Genomic DNA, 14580 nt, shown 5'->3' with positions numbered 1-14580 from the left:
TATATTCTCTTTTTTTCCCCTCTCGTACTCTCTTTCAAGCCAGAGTCTTTGAGTCATGAATAGGAATGAGAAACCTGGCTGAAATTTTTTTTGCTGTCACCGCCCCCTCCCTCCTCACAGCCCAAGGATGTTGAGGACATTGAATAATAATAAGCCAGGAGGCAGTTAGGGCAACTATCAAAGGCAGGCTCTACCCAGTTTGCAGAGACCGAAAGGCAGTGGTTTAAAACTTGGGTCTCTGGACCGGAGCAGATTTACGATGGCATCAGATTTTTGTGTATTTCTGTATTTGTTGACATACAAATTCTACTTCTGCTTCTGCTACATACTATTGAAAAATTTTCTGCACTAACAATACTGTTTTCCTTTAAGTAGTAGATACTATCAAAAATTAAAATGGGGGTCATGGGAGTGTCCATACTTGCAGGGATTCCCCATGTAAAAAAAAAATTGAAAATTATAATTTTAAAAAAACTTACATTCTAGGATAATGACTAGGATATCACAAATAGAGGAACAGATGGTCAGGGGAACATTATAGATGTGTTTGTTCAAAGTTTTAAGTACGCACATATGAATCTTAATCTGTATACATCTGTAATAAGTTCTACTGCGCAATGGATATCTAATACTGGAAAAGAAAATTACAGAAATGGTGCAGCTCCGACATTGCAGCTGACAATTCAGGCTGATGACACTTATGCCATGTAAGTGACCCCATCCCTGCAATTTGACAAAGGATCTGTGGCTACTGGTATGGGTAAATGTGGTTCTGCTCCTCCACACTTGCACTGGTGAAGTGGGCCCCCAGGAATTTCAGAGCCAATGACTATTTTTGGCCAGCAATAAACCTGCCTGCCTACCCACCCACTGGAAAATTACCTGCACAGCACTTAGCAAATGCCACTGATGCTGTCTGGACCTTGTGTTGAGCACATTGGGAGACAATCAAAATCTAAGTACATTATAACAATGAGTTAAAAGTTCTTTATTTTCAATTGCAAAGCTAATTTCACATTCATAAAAAAAAATGAAAGATATAAATCCAGTAAGAGATTACATTTTTTCATAGCTCATACATTGAAGTAGAAACAGGAAAACAAAAATGTTTTGCTACTAACATATTTACAAAGTTATTTGTACATGTAACATGTCCATTGAAATACTGGGGAGCATTGACAACAGTTAACGGTTTTTGAATAGACACAGTAAGTGTCCTACCACAGTAATGAAACGTGACCCCTGTAAATTGCTGAACAGTTTACCAGAAGTTATTAATTAGTTTTAGTAGTTGCACCTTTTACTAATTTGTAAGCACCATATAGTAAAAAGACTTTGACAACTGTCGTATTATCAATGTTCACAGATCCCTGTATGCAAATAACTAATGATGATCATCATAAACTGATAATCTTCACTCTTGTGGTTTATGACAGTATATGAATCCTTTCATTGTAGATGATAGACTCGTGCGGTCTATTATTTGCTTATCCTTTACTTGTTCCACAAAGAAGTAAAACTATTTTGGGGCCTACATACTGCTGAAAGGGTGAGAAGCCTTATCCCCAGCAGAGTCGGGCTGGGTTTAGGCCCTGCCTAATTACCACTGAACGATATGGCCCATTTACTCAAATATTTAAATTTTCTATTGGTGGAAATCAAGTGTTTTACAACTGAAAGCACAGCTTCCAATAAAAGTGAAAGTAGAAATACACACCAGGGCCAGAGCAACAATTATGAGCTGAATGATTTTTGCCCCGAAACAAAACATATGAATGGACTCCTGCCTTATTAATGATAAGACAAGCATCTTGTGAGTTTCCCTCCTCCCCCAAATAACCATAAAGCACAATTAAAACCTACTTTGTGGTAGTCTTAATAGTGTGCCATAATTTACTGCGGAAAATTGGAGGTGACGAAAACTGTTAACTTGCCGTGATTTGTACACGATGCCCATGAACTGGTTAGCCTCCTACTGCTTGATGCAAATGGATCAGAATGCTCAATAATAATCCGAAGAGACGACTCTAAATGCTTTGGCTTAGAAAAGAACAAGTTTTTTTTTCTGATAACAATGAACAGAAAGATATTAATTTTCCCAAAGAGCCAGATATAATTTACATGCATACTACACTGTCTACTGTGTATATATATATATATATATAGACACATAAGGGTTCCTTCAAAATGGTTGCATCAGCATCAAAGGCTACTTTATAAAAAATACTGCAAAGCTAATTTCACATTCATAAAAAAAAATCCAGTAAGAGATTACATTTTTTCATCGTTCATTTCAGCCAAGGATATTAGAAAATCACTGATAATGTTCCATTTTCCATGATCTTTATCAGAGGACTAATTATGCTGCAACTATCAGCAATGTCAGTCTTCATGAATATACAGATCCTGATCCTATATAAAAACAGGAAAACATATAAAAGTTTGAAGGGAGTTGTGCTCACTTAGTGAAGTCAATTACAAGGTGTCTTAGTTTATCACAATATTAATACTGAAGTAATTTTCTTATCTTTCATATTATGTCCCTTTGCTGTCACCACATCTGCTATGCTTCCTGCTTTAGTTGGGAAACTGAGACCGTCTGACCCACAGACCCGACCAGAACTAGACAATGCTGTTTCACATTTGACAGCTGTGAGGAGGTACAAATTACAGCACAGAAACAGGCCATTCGGCCCAACTGGTCCATGCCGGTTTTTATGCTCCACACAAGTCTCCTCCCACCCTACCTCATCTCACCGTATCAGCAAATCTGCAGGAACTACTTCCATCAGCTTATTACATCTTTCTTGAGTTTCCATGCAGTGTTCCATCTACAGGCCCAGTCACAAATCAGCAAAAGTTCACTCAGGAACGTTAAACAACCTAAAATGAACCTGCGGCTGAGGTCCAAGCTCACATCCTGTGGTTGAGAGTTTCAAGGTTAGCTACTACTAGAACAACCAGGCCATTTAATAATGAAAATATTTATGTTAACATGTAATTATCCTCCAGTATGTTTCACAACAGCACTATTGCAAGATTTTTGTTTGAATTAATTTGCGGCAGCTTGATGGAAGCCCTGGATAGAAGTTAAACGAGGTTTCAGCAACAACAACTTATATAGCCCCTTTAACATAGTAAAATGTCCCAAAGTGTTTCACAGGAGCGTTATCAGACAAAATTTGACACTGAGCCACATAACATGATATTAGGACAGGTGACCAAAAGCCTGGTCAAAGAGGTAGGTTTTAAGGAGCGCCTTAAAGGAGGGGAGAGAAGTACAGAGGCAGAGAGGTTTAGGGAGGGAATACTACAGCCTAGGGCCTAGGCAGCTGAAGGCATGGCCACCAATGGTGGAGTAATTAAAATCAGAGACGCACAAGAGGCCAGAATTGGAGGAGCGCAGAGATTTCGGAGGGTTATAGGGCTGGGGGAGGTCACAGAGATAGGGAGGGGCAAGGCCATGGAGGGATTTGAAGATGGATGAGAATTTTAAAGTCGAGGGGTTGCCGGACCGGAAGCCAATGTAGGTCAGTGAGCACAGGGGTGATGGGTGAACGGGATTTGGTGCGAGTTAGGATGCGGGCAACAGTTTTGGATGAGCTCAAGTTTATGGAGGGTGGAAGATGGGAGGCTGACCAGGAGAGCATTAGAATAGTCAAGTCTAGATACCACAGCCAACTGGGAGAACCACCAAGGAAATTCCTGACGATTATGTTCACTTTAATATAAATCAAATGACACCATCAAGAATGAACTAAATAGAAATGCACACAATAACATCTTCGTGTTGCTGTGGTAACTCATTCTTGCCTTCAGATTGTAATTTTTCATTATCTCATACAACAAGAAACACTAGTGTGTTGGGTTTCTCACTACTTTCCCACATAACGATGGAAATGCTAAATATCTACACCTATCTAAAACTGCCAACACATAAATTTCTTTAGTTATAGATTGTAGCTCAATGAATAATTATTATGCAACAAATAATCAAATGAATCCATTCTCTCTAGCTTTCAAACCATTCATATGTATCAGATATATTGATTTTAAATTGCATCAGGTTAATCTCAGTGACCTGTCTTAATGTTAGCACTACCACCTCAAAAATAAATTCTGGTACGCTCTTTGTGGTTAGTTTATCTGACCTGTTCAGCTTTGAGTGGCACACACCAATTGCAAGTAACTGCACTAAAATTGGGTTGACCTGAGAATGATCAGAAGACATGCTCTGTGTAAATAAAGAATGATCATTTTTAATACTCCACAAAATTAGATTGAGTTTAGTCATTGTTTCTAGCATGTGGGAATAGGAGGATAGATTTTTGTCTTTAGTACCTGGGCGATAATCTGGCAGCATGAATCCTCACAAAATTCAACCAGATTAGTTAGACATGCCCTAACCTTCACAAATCCACGCTGACTTGGGATCAGCTCTTAAGTGTTCAAATGCTCCGTCACTGTCCCTGATGAGAGATTCCAGTAATCCCCTGTAATTTCCTTACAATTAATGTTAAACTGACAGGTCTGTAAGTTTCCTGGTTTCTCCCTCCCTCCTGTCTTAAATAATGGATTGACTTTTGCAATTTTCCAATCCAAGGACACAATTCCCAAATTTGTGGCTTCAACATGCACTCATCTTTTTCAGTAGTTAACTGAATAAATGCCACTGAATCCAAACAGAACTCGAAATGCATGTTCAATTCACTCCCATCGTAATGAGTTCCAAAGCACTACACCTCATTTATTCCCATTATACCAAATTCAAATGCACTGTACCATATTGCATTCCAATTATAGAGTTCCAATGCACCAAATCATACTCTCCTATATTATACCGAACCTCATTGTACAAAACAACACTGCATGCACTTTCACTATGCAGAGTTCCAATGCATCAAACCATGTTGCACTCACACTCATTCAGTAAATCCACTAAACAGGAAGGACAGATTGCCACATTAATAGTTAAGGTGAAAACATCTCTAGTATGCTGTTTATCAGTTCCTGTTTGAAAAATAATATTTTGGGAGGAGATCGTCTGTTAAGTATTCCTCTATAGAACAAAATATGTGTTAAGTCCAAATCTTTTCATAGTCCAATTATTTTGAGATATAAGATTAGTCTGAGGTTTGTCTATGTACTTCCTTCAGTAGTCCTATCATTCAAAATGTTAGCAGCCTTAAGGTATTTACTGTTGCTAGTTAATTTCTAAATGTTCTTTGTTGGGCAGTGAAAATAATGTAGATACCCAGTTACAATTCCTTCAGTGAAAGTGAGTGCATCAGTACTTAGTATAGAACATCAGGAGACAAAGGGAATGTTAATGTTAATCCACCAAATTCATTTGTCTTTTAATTTCTATGTCTTAGATGCATCTTCTAGACTCTGTGGATTTTTTTGGGAAGAATTTTCCGTATTATTGGAATAATGTCCAGAATCTACACTTGATTGACTGCTTTGCAGATCATCCTCTTCGTTAAGGACCTTCCCGTCAGACTTGGTTGTGTCTTTGTCTGACTTTGATCCGTCAGTTTTATTTGAATTTAGCAGTACTGAAGTAATTTCTGAATGAGATACAATGGAGAGTTTGTCCCAGTGATCCTCCTGCAGGACATCTTTATCCAGCGTTGCAAATATGGGCTGTTGGGATGGTTCAGTCAAGTACTGAAAAATGTAAAACACATCTATTAACATATTTATTCAAAGTAACCTATTGGCAATTTTTGCTGAATATGCTAAATTAAAATAATCTTACTTTGGTTGCTACAAAATTTTTTTTAAAAATCCAAAAAAATGAAATTTCTCCCTAAGGATTTTATCAGTAGTTTCTCCCCAAACCACCCACCCCTGATTTGTACTTTTTCCCTCCCCTTCACCCTCACCCCCAAAGCACTGCCCCATCATTCCTCGGCTGAGCAGGCAATTTTCTCCCAAGCCTTCGTCTGATACTAGGAGCTTCAGAAGAGCAGTGCAATTCAAAGGTGAGGGTGGCCATTTGCCCCACCTAGCCCCTGCTTCCATGGAGACGCATATAGCAAAAAAAATTAATTTTTTTTGCCTTCTCATTGTATCATTTTTCAGCTCCTTAAAATTGCTCCTCATGGGCACGATTTTAAAAGGGAAAAATGGGTGGGTTGGTTGGGGGGGGCGGGAAAATCAAAACTGCTGCTTTTGGGAGCGGGCAGACATCCCGACTGGAAGCTGCACATTTTTGAAGGAGACTCAGGCAAATCTGTGCGCGTCAACAGGAAGTCCCGCCCCCACTTAAATCCGGCGGGCTGATAATTAAAGGAGCAAATGTACCTCATTGAGGTACTTAATGGTAGTTTATTTTTTGTGTATTCGATAGTTAAAACAATTTTAACATTGCCTGGGCTGCTTTCCCACGACTTCTGATTCACGCCTGGTGAAACCAGACAGGAAGGGCCAAATAAACTAAATAAAATTACATTTCCCATTGCAAACAAATTAAATAAACATACCTTAAAAAACAACGTTTCCTGGACCCCCCTCACTCTGATCCCGATGTCTGATGTCTCCACTCTAATCCTTGTACCCCCCACCGCATTTCTATCCTAACCGCCGATGAGGTCTCTCTCTTTCACCCCCCCCCCCCCCTCCACCCCACCCCACGGACGTGCAGGTCCTGAGGGCAGCCAGCCTGCCAATCAGGCTGACTGCCCGGCGCGAAACCCAGAAGAGGCTTTGATTGGCCTCATGAGGGTTGCGATCACAACCCGCCTACTTCCCTTCCGGGTTTGTCACCTGCAAATCACCCCCACTCCGGACTCTTCCCGCGGCATATTAAATTTGTGCCCCATGAGTCAAACTCACCTGGCCTCTTTTGTTTTTGCATGAATTGCTATATAGTACCTCTCCCATTCACATTTGCCATGTGAGGAATCATGGGTGCAAACTCACATCCTAACACTCAGCAACACAACACACTGGAGCATGAACACACAATGTGATGGATGAATAGGATCTATTGAAAGTGGATTTTTTTTGGCACAACCTACTAACTGTTGTAATGCACTGTCCACCCAGTCCTTAATTCCATGATCTTTATATAGTATTTATAAAAACAAAATCATTTTATGTGTGAACTCAACTCTAAAAATGATGGGTTATAATAACACTAATCCCCAAAATAATATGATTTCACTAGTAATGTTGCCGTATAGCTGTAAACGTTGCCTGCCTAAACAACAGGAAAAGGAGCTGAAGGATAAGGTGAACCCGTAGCACTTTTACACATGTTGTGGTTTATTAATAAATAACATATTTACTGCTAATTGTAACTGCCTTTGGAAGTTTAAAACATCTGCAGCATTTTCAATGCAGGGCCTTGCTTTCAGCAAATAGTGCCATGAACAAAATCAGTATCAAACACGGTTCCCATTTATCAACAGAAGAACAGAATTTCCAGATTCTTTTAAGGGGAGAAAGTGAAGCCTCCTATTTCTTATTTATTTTTCTCCCCTTCTTCAGAGTCTCCTGTGTCACGACACCATTCCCTAGTTATATTAGCAAGCAGCTAGGAGGTGTGCAAGGTTAGTTCGGGATGATTCTCCATTTTCTGCTTTCCTGTTGAAAAATACTGGACATCAGATCTACAGCTTGCCCTGATGGCATGGCTAAGACCATGAACTTCCCATGTGGGAAATCTTGGGTACTTGTCTGTAACGCTACACACTCAAACATTAATCACCATTACCACTCAACCTTAAGACCTGAAGCTGCACTGAAATATAAACCAGTGAGATAAAAGATTAGTCATACCTCTTTTATATGTAGCGGGAGTCTATAGGAAGGATACATTAGGTACTTGATGGCTTTGCGTGCATAGATCACAAAGAAGAAACATCCCAACGTTACCATCATAACAGCAACTAATGTTATGAAAAGGACCTGGGTTGCTTCTAGAGCTCTTCTCTTGGCTGCAGATAAAAAAACAACACTGACTGTAGTTACGAGGACTGGCAACATGAGATGCAATGCAGGACATCAGCATTGCATAATACTTCAATATGCCATCTGGAGCTGGGCTGCTAGCTGTAATGTCTTGCAACTCGCTATAATTTGAGTTCTGACCGCAGGGATAGCTAAATGAAGTCAGTTTCCCTCAGGGTTGCTCCCATCTCTGAAAGAGATCACAGCCATCAGCCCAAGGTTATCCCAGGTTCATTTTTAAATTGGCGACATCACTAATTCACTATTTCGCTGTCCAGCAGGGGGTACAATGCAGACCAACAGAGTGAGCCATGTGTTGGATGTGCAACTATGCCATTGGCAGCTGTAGCTGAGCATTCAATACCTTCACATGTTCTCTGAAAACAGAAAGGAAGGTAGATAAACAAGGAACAAAATTAAGCATGAGCAGTACGTCAGAAAATGTGTCAGAGCACTTTGGTGTACCAATGAGATGAGTTAGGTTGTGGATTTACACTGAAAGACCCCCAGACATTCAGTTCAATCTTAATCAGACCATATAGGGAAGGCATCAAGGGTATGGCGCATAACCACGGGAAAGGAATAAAAATTAGGGGTCAAGCTAACATCTATAGTGTATCTCCTACCTCCTGAACAACAGCACTGATAGGAATGAGAACAAATCCTCTCAGTTGGAGAATGGCATGTGGCTTGGGAGACCCAAAGAGAGGCTCTAAATATTTAAACACAGCAGTAAAGATAGCTAGCTGTCTACGTGTGGAGTCTAGGAGTGGCCCCAAGATAGGAGAAGCAGAGATGTTTTAATCATGAATATTGTGCTAAGTAAGCCTATTTGCAGTGGAGGCATATACCTAACATTCTCTACATTCATAAGTGAAACTAGAGACACTCAAAATGAGAAGATGGCTTGGAATGACATTAGTCACTTTCACAGCATTTTTACACGGTCTTCAAATTTACAATTACATTCATCTAATGGTATTATAGAGGAAGAAGGTAATGGCCCCTCAATGTACCAGTATAATGCAGTTAATCCCTTTTCTTGCTTTTCCAGAACCAAATATATAGTCAAATCCATAGAGTACAATTCAGAGATATGATGCTAAGAGAGTAGTTTCTGGTTAGACTGCACCTCAAGTATTGTGCCCAGTTCTGTCTACAAGACACAAAAGAGACATTCAACACTGGAAATGGTGCAGAAAGGAGTCATGAAAGAAAAAAAGACTTGCATTTATATAGCGCCTTTCATGACCTCAGGACGTCCCAAACCACTTTACAGCCAATTAAGTACTTTTGAAGTGTAGTCACTCTTGTAATGTAGGAAACGCAGCAGCCAATTTGAGCACAGCAAGGTCCCACAAACAGCAATGAGATAATGACCAGATAATCTGTTTTTAGTGATGTTGGTTGAGGGATAAATATTGGCCAGGACACCGGGGAGAACTCCCCTGCTCTTCTTTGATAGTGCCACGGGATCTTTTACATCCACCCGAGAGGGCAGACGGGGCCTTGGTTTAATGTCTCATCCGACAGTACTACACTGGAATGTTAATCATGAGGTTAATCCCTAGCGCTGGAGGACTATTATGCGGAAAGACTGAAGAAATTTGGACTTTTCAGCCTTGAAAAGCTTCTAACTTAGAGGGAATGTCATAGCGGCATACAAATTGGTAAATGTTTATAGTTACACCATAACACGAGGACTAAGAGCCAGCAACAGCACCAACAAAGCACAGCAGAAATATATATAAATTCGTGATTTGCCTATTCAACATGTCATCTAATAGAACTTGAGGTTTTGCTGCACAATGGAGCAAAGTACCACTAATAGCAGGAATAGAATTCTGCCCACAACATATCACTATTAAAATATAATAAAGGGTGAATGTAAAAATCTTACCATTAGCAGTGACAGAATTACAAATCACTGGGCTAAGCTGTCCTTGCTTTGAGTTATCCTTAAGCCAGACTTGTACTTCCAAGCAGTAGGTGGTCCATGGTTTGAGATCAGACAAAACAGTTGATGTAGTAACAGATTTATTATGTACCTGAAATAAGATAGGCACAAGACAACTAGTTAGCATCTCCTTATCTGCTAAGTTTGTGTAATGAAAAATAGCCGCTAAGTTGTTTGCACGACATTGCTGCAAGAAATCAAAACCCATCAACTCTCCTTCATTGGAATCATTCCATTCTAATATGTAAGTGACAGACCAGTGGCAACATAATTTGATATGGATAAAAGGATAAAATACAGAAAATTGGAAAAAAAATGTTGACTTATGTACTCCATGAATATTGTCAAAGTTGCTAAGGGTGAAGTTGGCAAAGATCTAGAGATATTAGAAGACTTAGCACTTAGCATGTCCAGTCACTGTAGAGCAGCAATCAACAGAGTAATTGGAATGCTGAACTAAATAGTCAAATCGGTAGGATACAAATCAGAGGAAGTAATGCTAAAACAGTACTGTTCTGGTCAGACTGCACCTCAAATATTGTGTTCAGCACTGGTCACCAAGACTCAAAGGAGACATTCAAGAGCTGAAGGTTGTGCAGAGAAAAGCCATGAGGCCAATCTCAGAGGACTGAATTATTAGGAAAGACCAGAGAAACCTGGGCTTTTCGCTCTTGAAAGGCTTTTGACTTAGAGAGAGTATCCTAGAGGTACATGATAGTACATCGTATGGGAACAGTAAACCTGGAACACTATTACAAGTTAAACTATGTCAAGAGGACAAGGAAGTATAGTTTGAAACTGGCAACAGGCAAAGTTAGTACTGGTGTCAGGAAATTCTTAACACAGAGTGATCAACGTATGGAATACAGGGTAGCGGAGGCAAAAACCCTGGAATCATTTAAGAAACAATTAGATCCTATGATGTGGCAGATTAGGTTTGTTCTGGATGGGTGAACTAGTATGAATTGAATGATCTTCCTCATCTTTATATATCTTGTGATCTTCTACAATCACTATAAAAACATATTTTAAAATTATTATTCATTTTTGTGATAAGGGCGATGCTGGCAAGACCCCATTTATTGCCCATCCCTAGTTGGTGAGAAGGCGGTGGTGGTTCATCTCCTTGTACCACTGCAGTCCTTATGAGTACGTTGCTCCCATGATGGTAACAGGGAGGGGATTTCTGGTTATTGACTCAGCGATGATGAAGGAACAACAATACATGTCCAAGTCAGGATGCTGTGTGTCTTAGGGGGGGAACTTGGAGGTGATGGTGTGCCCACGGTATTGCTGCTCGTGTCCTTCTTGGGGGAGGTGCTGTCAAAGATATAGGGTTAGATTTTCTGATTGGGTTCATCCAATTTACAGGCATAAATCAGATCAACCCAATTAAAAAAGTGGCCAGAGATCAGTAATGTTGCGTCTCTGCCCACTTTACATCACCTATTTAATCCTGATGTGCAAAACATCAGAAGCATAAAGTGCCTACCTGAAATATCTTGATTATGATAATAAGCCGACCATGGAAAATTGGGTGCAAACAGTACAGCTCACTTTGGGTCAGCATTTCAACATCTTTTTCAAACTGTGTGGGGATACTTTTAACTTTTATTGCCAGGTGAAAAACAGACAATAGTGAATTGGCCACTCATTTTACAGCCTGCCTGATTGTCTTTTCTACTGACTTCAATGCAAAAGACAATTGGGCAGGGTGTAAAACAGGCTACAGATTCATAATAGCCCGGTTTTCGCCCGGCAATAAAAGTTTCCATTACCCCCTTTGGGTCTAAACTGCGACCATGTCAGAAAATCTGCTCTAAGGGGACAAATTTAAGGAGGCATCGTCTTTCTTCAATACCGTTTGGCAAAACTTTCTTGTTTATTTGCCAAACACTTCATGGAATGATATAATGAGGATTAGAACATATCATTTTATCGTGAAAATGTCATATTGAACACCTTACATTCCTGTTTCCAGTTCTGGTCTCCGTATTACAAAAAGGATTGTAATAGCACTGGAGAAAGTGCAAAAAAGATTTACAAGGATGATACCAGAACAAAGAGGGTATAACTATCAGGAAAAACTGAACAGGTTGGGGCTCTTTTCTCTAGAAAACAGAAGACTGAGGGGTGACCTGATAGAAGTCTTTAAGATTATGAAGGGGGTTGAAAAGGTAGATCTAGAGAGGATGTTCCCACTTGTAGGGGAGTCCAAAACTAGGGGCCATGAATATAAGATAGTCACTAACAGATTCAGTAAGGAATTCAGGAGAAACTTCTTTACTCAGAGGGTGGTGAGAATGTGGAACCTGCTACCACATGGAGTAGTTGAGGCGAATAGCACTGATGCATTTAAGGGGCAGCTAGACAAGTACATGAGGGAGAAAGGAATAGAAGGATATCTTGATAGGGTGAGATGAAATAAGGTGGAAGGAGGCACGTGTGGAACATAACATGGCATAGACCTGTTAAAAACATAAGAACATAAGAAATAGGAGCTGCTCTGCCATTCAATGAGATCATGGCTGATCTTCTATCTCAACTCCACTTTCCTGCCCTATCCCCAAATCCCTTGAGTCCCTAATGTCCAAAAATCTATCGATCTCAATCTTGGATAAACTCAACGACTGAGCATCCACAGCCCTCTGCGATAGAGAATTCCAAAGATTCACAACTCTCTAAGAGAAGAAATTTTTTCTCATCTCTGTCCTAAATGACTGACCTCTTATCTTGATACTATGACCTCCATTTCTAAACTCTCCAGCCAGGGGAAACAGCCTCTCAGCATCTACCCTGTCAAGTCCTCTAAGAATTTTATATGTTTCAATGAGATCATTGCTCTAAACTCCAGAGACTATAGGCCCATTTTACTCAATTTCTCCTCATAGGGCAACCCTCTCATCCCAGGAATCAATCTAGTGAACCCCCTCTAAGGCAAGTATATCCTTCCTTAGGTAAGGAGACCAAAACTGTACTCCAGGTGTGGTCTCACCAGAGCCCTATATAATTGCAGCAAGACTACCTTACTCTTATACTCCAACCTCCTTACAATAAAGGCTAACATACCATTTGCCTTCCTAATTGTTTGCTGTACCTGCATGTTAACTTTTTGTGATCCGTGTACAAAGATATCCAAATCCCTCTGAATACCAACATTTCTTAGGCTCTCACCTTTTAAAAAATATTCTGCTTTTCTATTCTTCTTACCAAAGTAGATAATTTCACATTTCTCCACGTTACACTCCAACTGCCAACTTCTTGCCCACTCACTTAACCTGTCTATATCCCTTTGCAGTTTCTTTGCGTCCTCCTCATAGCTTACTTTCCCACCTAGCTTTGTATCGTCAGCAAACTTGGATAAATTATACTCGCCCCCCTCATCTAAGTCATTGATATTCATTGTAAACAGCTGAGGCCCAAGAACTGATCCTTGCAACGCCCCACTAGTTAAAGTCAGCCAACCCGAAAATGACCCCATTATCCCTACTCTCTGTTTTCCGTCCGTTAACCAATCCTCAATCCACGCTAATATATTGCCCCCAATCCTATGAGCCCTAATCTTGTATTGGGCTGAATGTCCTGTTTCTGTGCTGTAAAATTCGATGTAATTCTATGAAGTGGCATCTCTCCCTCTAGTTACAAAGAAACACTCCTTAAAAATAACTTACCTTCACATTTTCTTCACTATCCTTTTCCCAGTAGAATATACGATAAGCAAGATCATGATAATTGTCATTCAGAGAGATTCCATCTTCACGGACTGGATCTGAAATGGTGACGTGTATTACACCTGACTCTGACAACACCGTAACTGATGGAGGCCCAATCACTGCTATAGTTTAAAAAGAGAGGAAAGTGTTACAGAGATCCAGTGTTTCAATCTTTACTTCAAAAACATTCAGTGCATAATGTATAATGTATTACAAACTTTTCAATTCTTTTTTTTAAGAAAGGATTCTAGCTTAAAGTTTCATCTTTTTTCTTCGCCGTTCCCCCAAATTTTGCCGCTCCTCTCTTGAAGGTGCCAACACATGTGAGAATACGGTTCCAAGGGTATCATCAGCCCCCCAGTACCCCATCAAAGAGGCTATCCTTCAGGTGTGAGGTGTGACTATGAGTTTCGGTGGGCTATTTGTTTGTAGAGGACATCACACTCTGCATATTTTCCAGCTGGGGTTATCGGATAGGCAATCCGGAGCCTGAATCCTGGGCCTCCGAGGCTAATGGTAGCACCTCTAGTGTCGCCCTGGCAAAGATCAGCTAACTCAGCACACAGTGGGAATCTTCATACCGGCAGCGATATGAAGACAGATACCAGGCACTGTTAGGTTCACAGTGTGCAGGCACCACTCACTTGGAGCAGTTAGCCCTCTGATAAAGTCAGGGTGTAGGGATGGGGACGATGTCAGGCCACCTGGAATTGGACCAGGAATAAAAATGTTGTTGTGACTCCAGAGGAAATCAAAGGGCAGATTGAAATGAGCATTCCTACCATTGTTGTGAAAAGGATGGGACAATCCAAAGTTGGCACAGACCAATTTCAGCTTTTTCTAAGTAAATAACAAACAGGTTCAGCCAGTCACTTCAGCTTTTGTGGCTCCGTGGGTTGTAGATTCAAGTCCCACTCCAGAGACTTGAGCACAAAATCTAGGCTCACATTC

General features: G+C 40.3%; 1 protein-coding gene across 1 annotated transcript in view; it reads right to left on the bottom strand.

Moving 5' to 3' along the window:
* Window positions 1-964: 964 nt before the first annotated feature.
* The window catches only part of LOC137327425 (interleukin-10 receptor subunit beta-like), a 53428-nt gene continuing 39812 nt past the window's right edge, over window positions 965-14580 (bottom strand). Inside the window, exons 6-9 of the mRNA XM_067993214.1 lie at window positions 13588-13751; window positions 9860-10007; window positions 7789-7946; window positions 965-5670 (exon numbers count right to left, since the gene is read on the bottom strand). Coding sequence (XP_067849315.1) covers window positions 5365-5670; window positions 7789-7946; window positions 9860-10007; window positions 13588-13751 — 776 coding nt within the window. The 3' untranslated portion in view covers window positions 965-5364. The remainder of the gene's footprint in view (window positions 5671-7788; window positions 7947-9859; window positions 10008-13587; window positions 13752-14580) is intronic.

This window comes from Heptranchias perlo, chromosome 11, assembly GCF_035084215.1.
Source record: "Heptranchias perlo isolate sHepPer1 chromosome 11, sHepPer1.hap1, whole genome shotgun sequence".
Classification (NCBI taxonomy): domain Eukaryota; kingdom Metazoa; phylum Chordata; class Chondrichthyes; order Hexanchiformes; family Hexanchidae; genus Heptranchias; species Heptranchias perlo.
The sequence above is the reverse complement of the archived record's forward strand: the minus strand, read 5'-3'. Positions and strand labels throughout refer to the sequence as shown.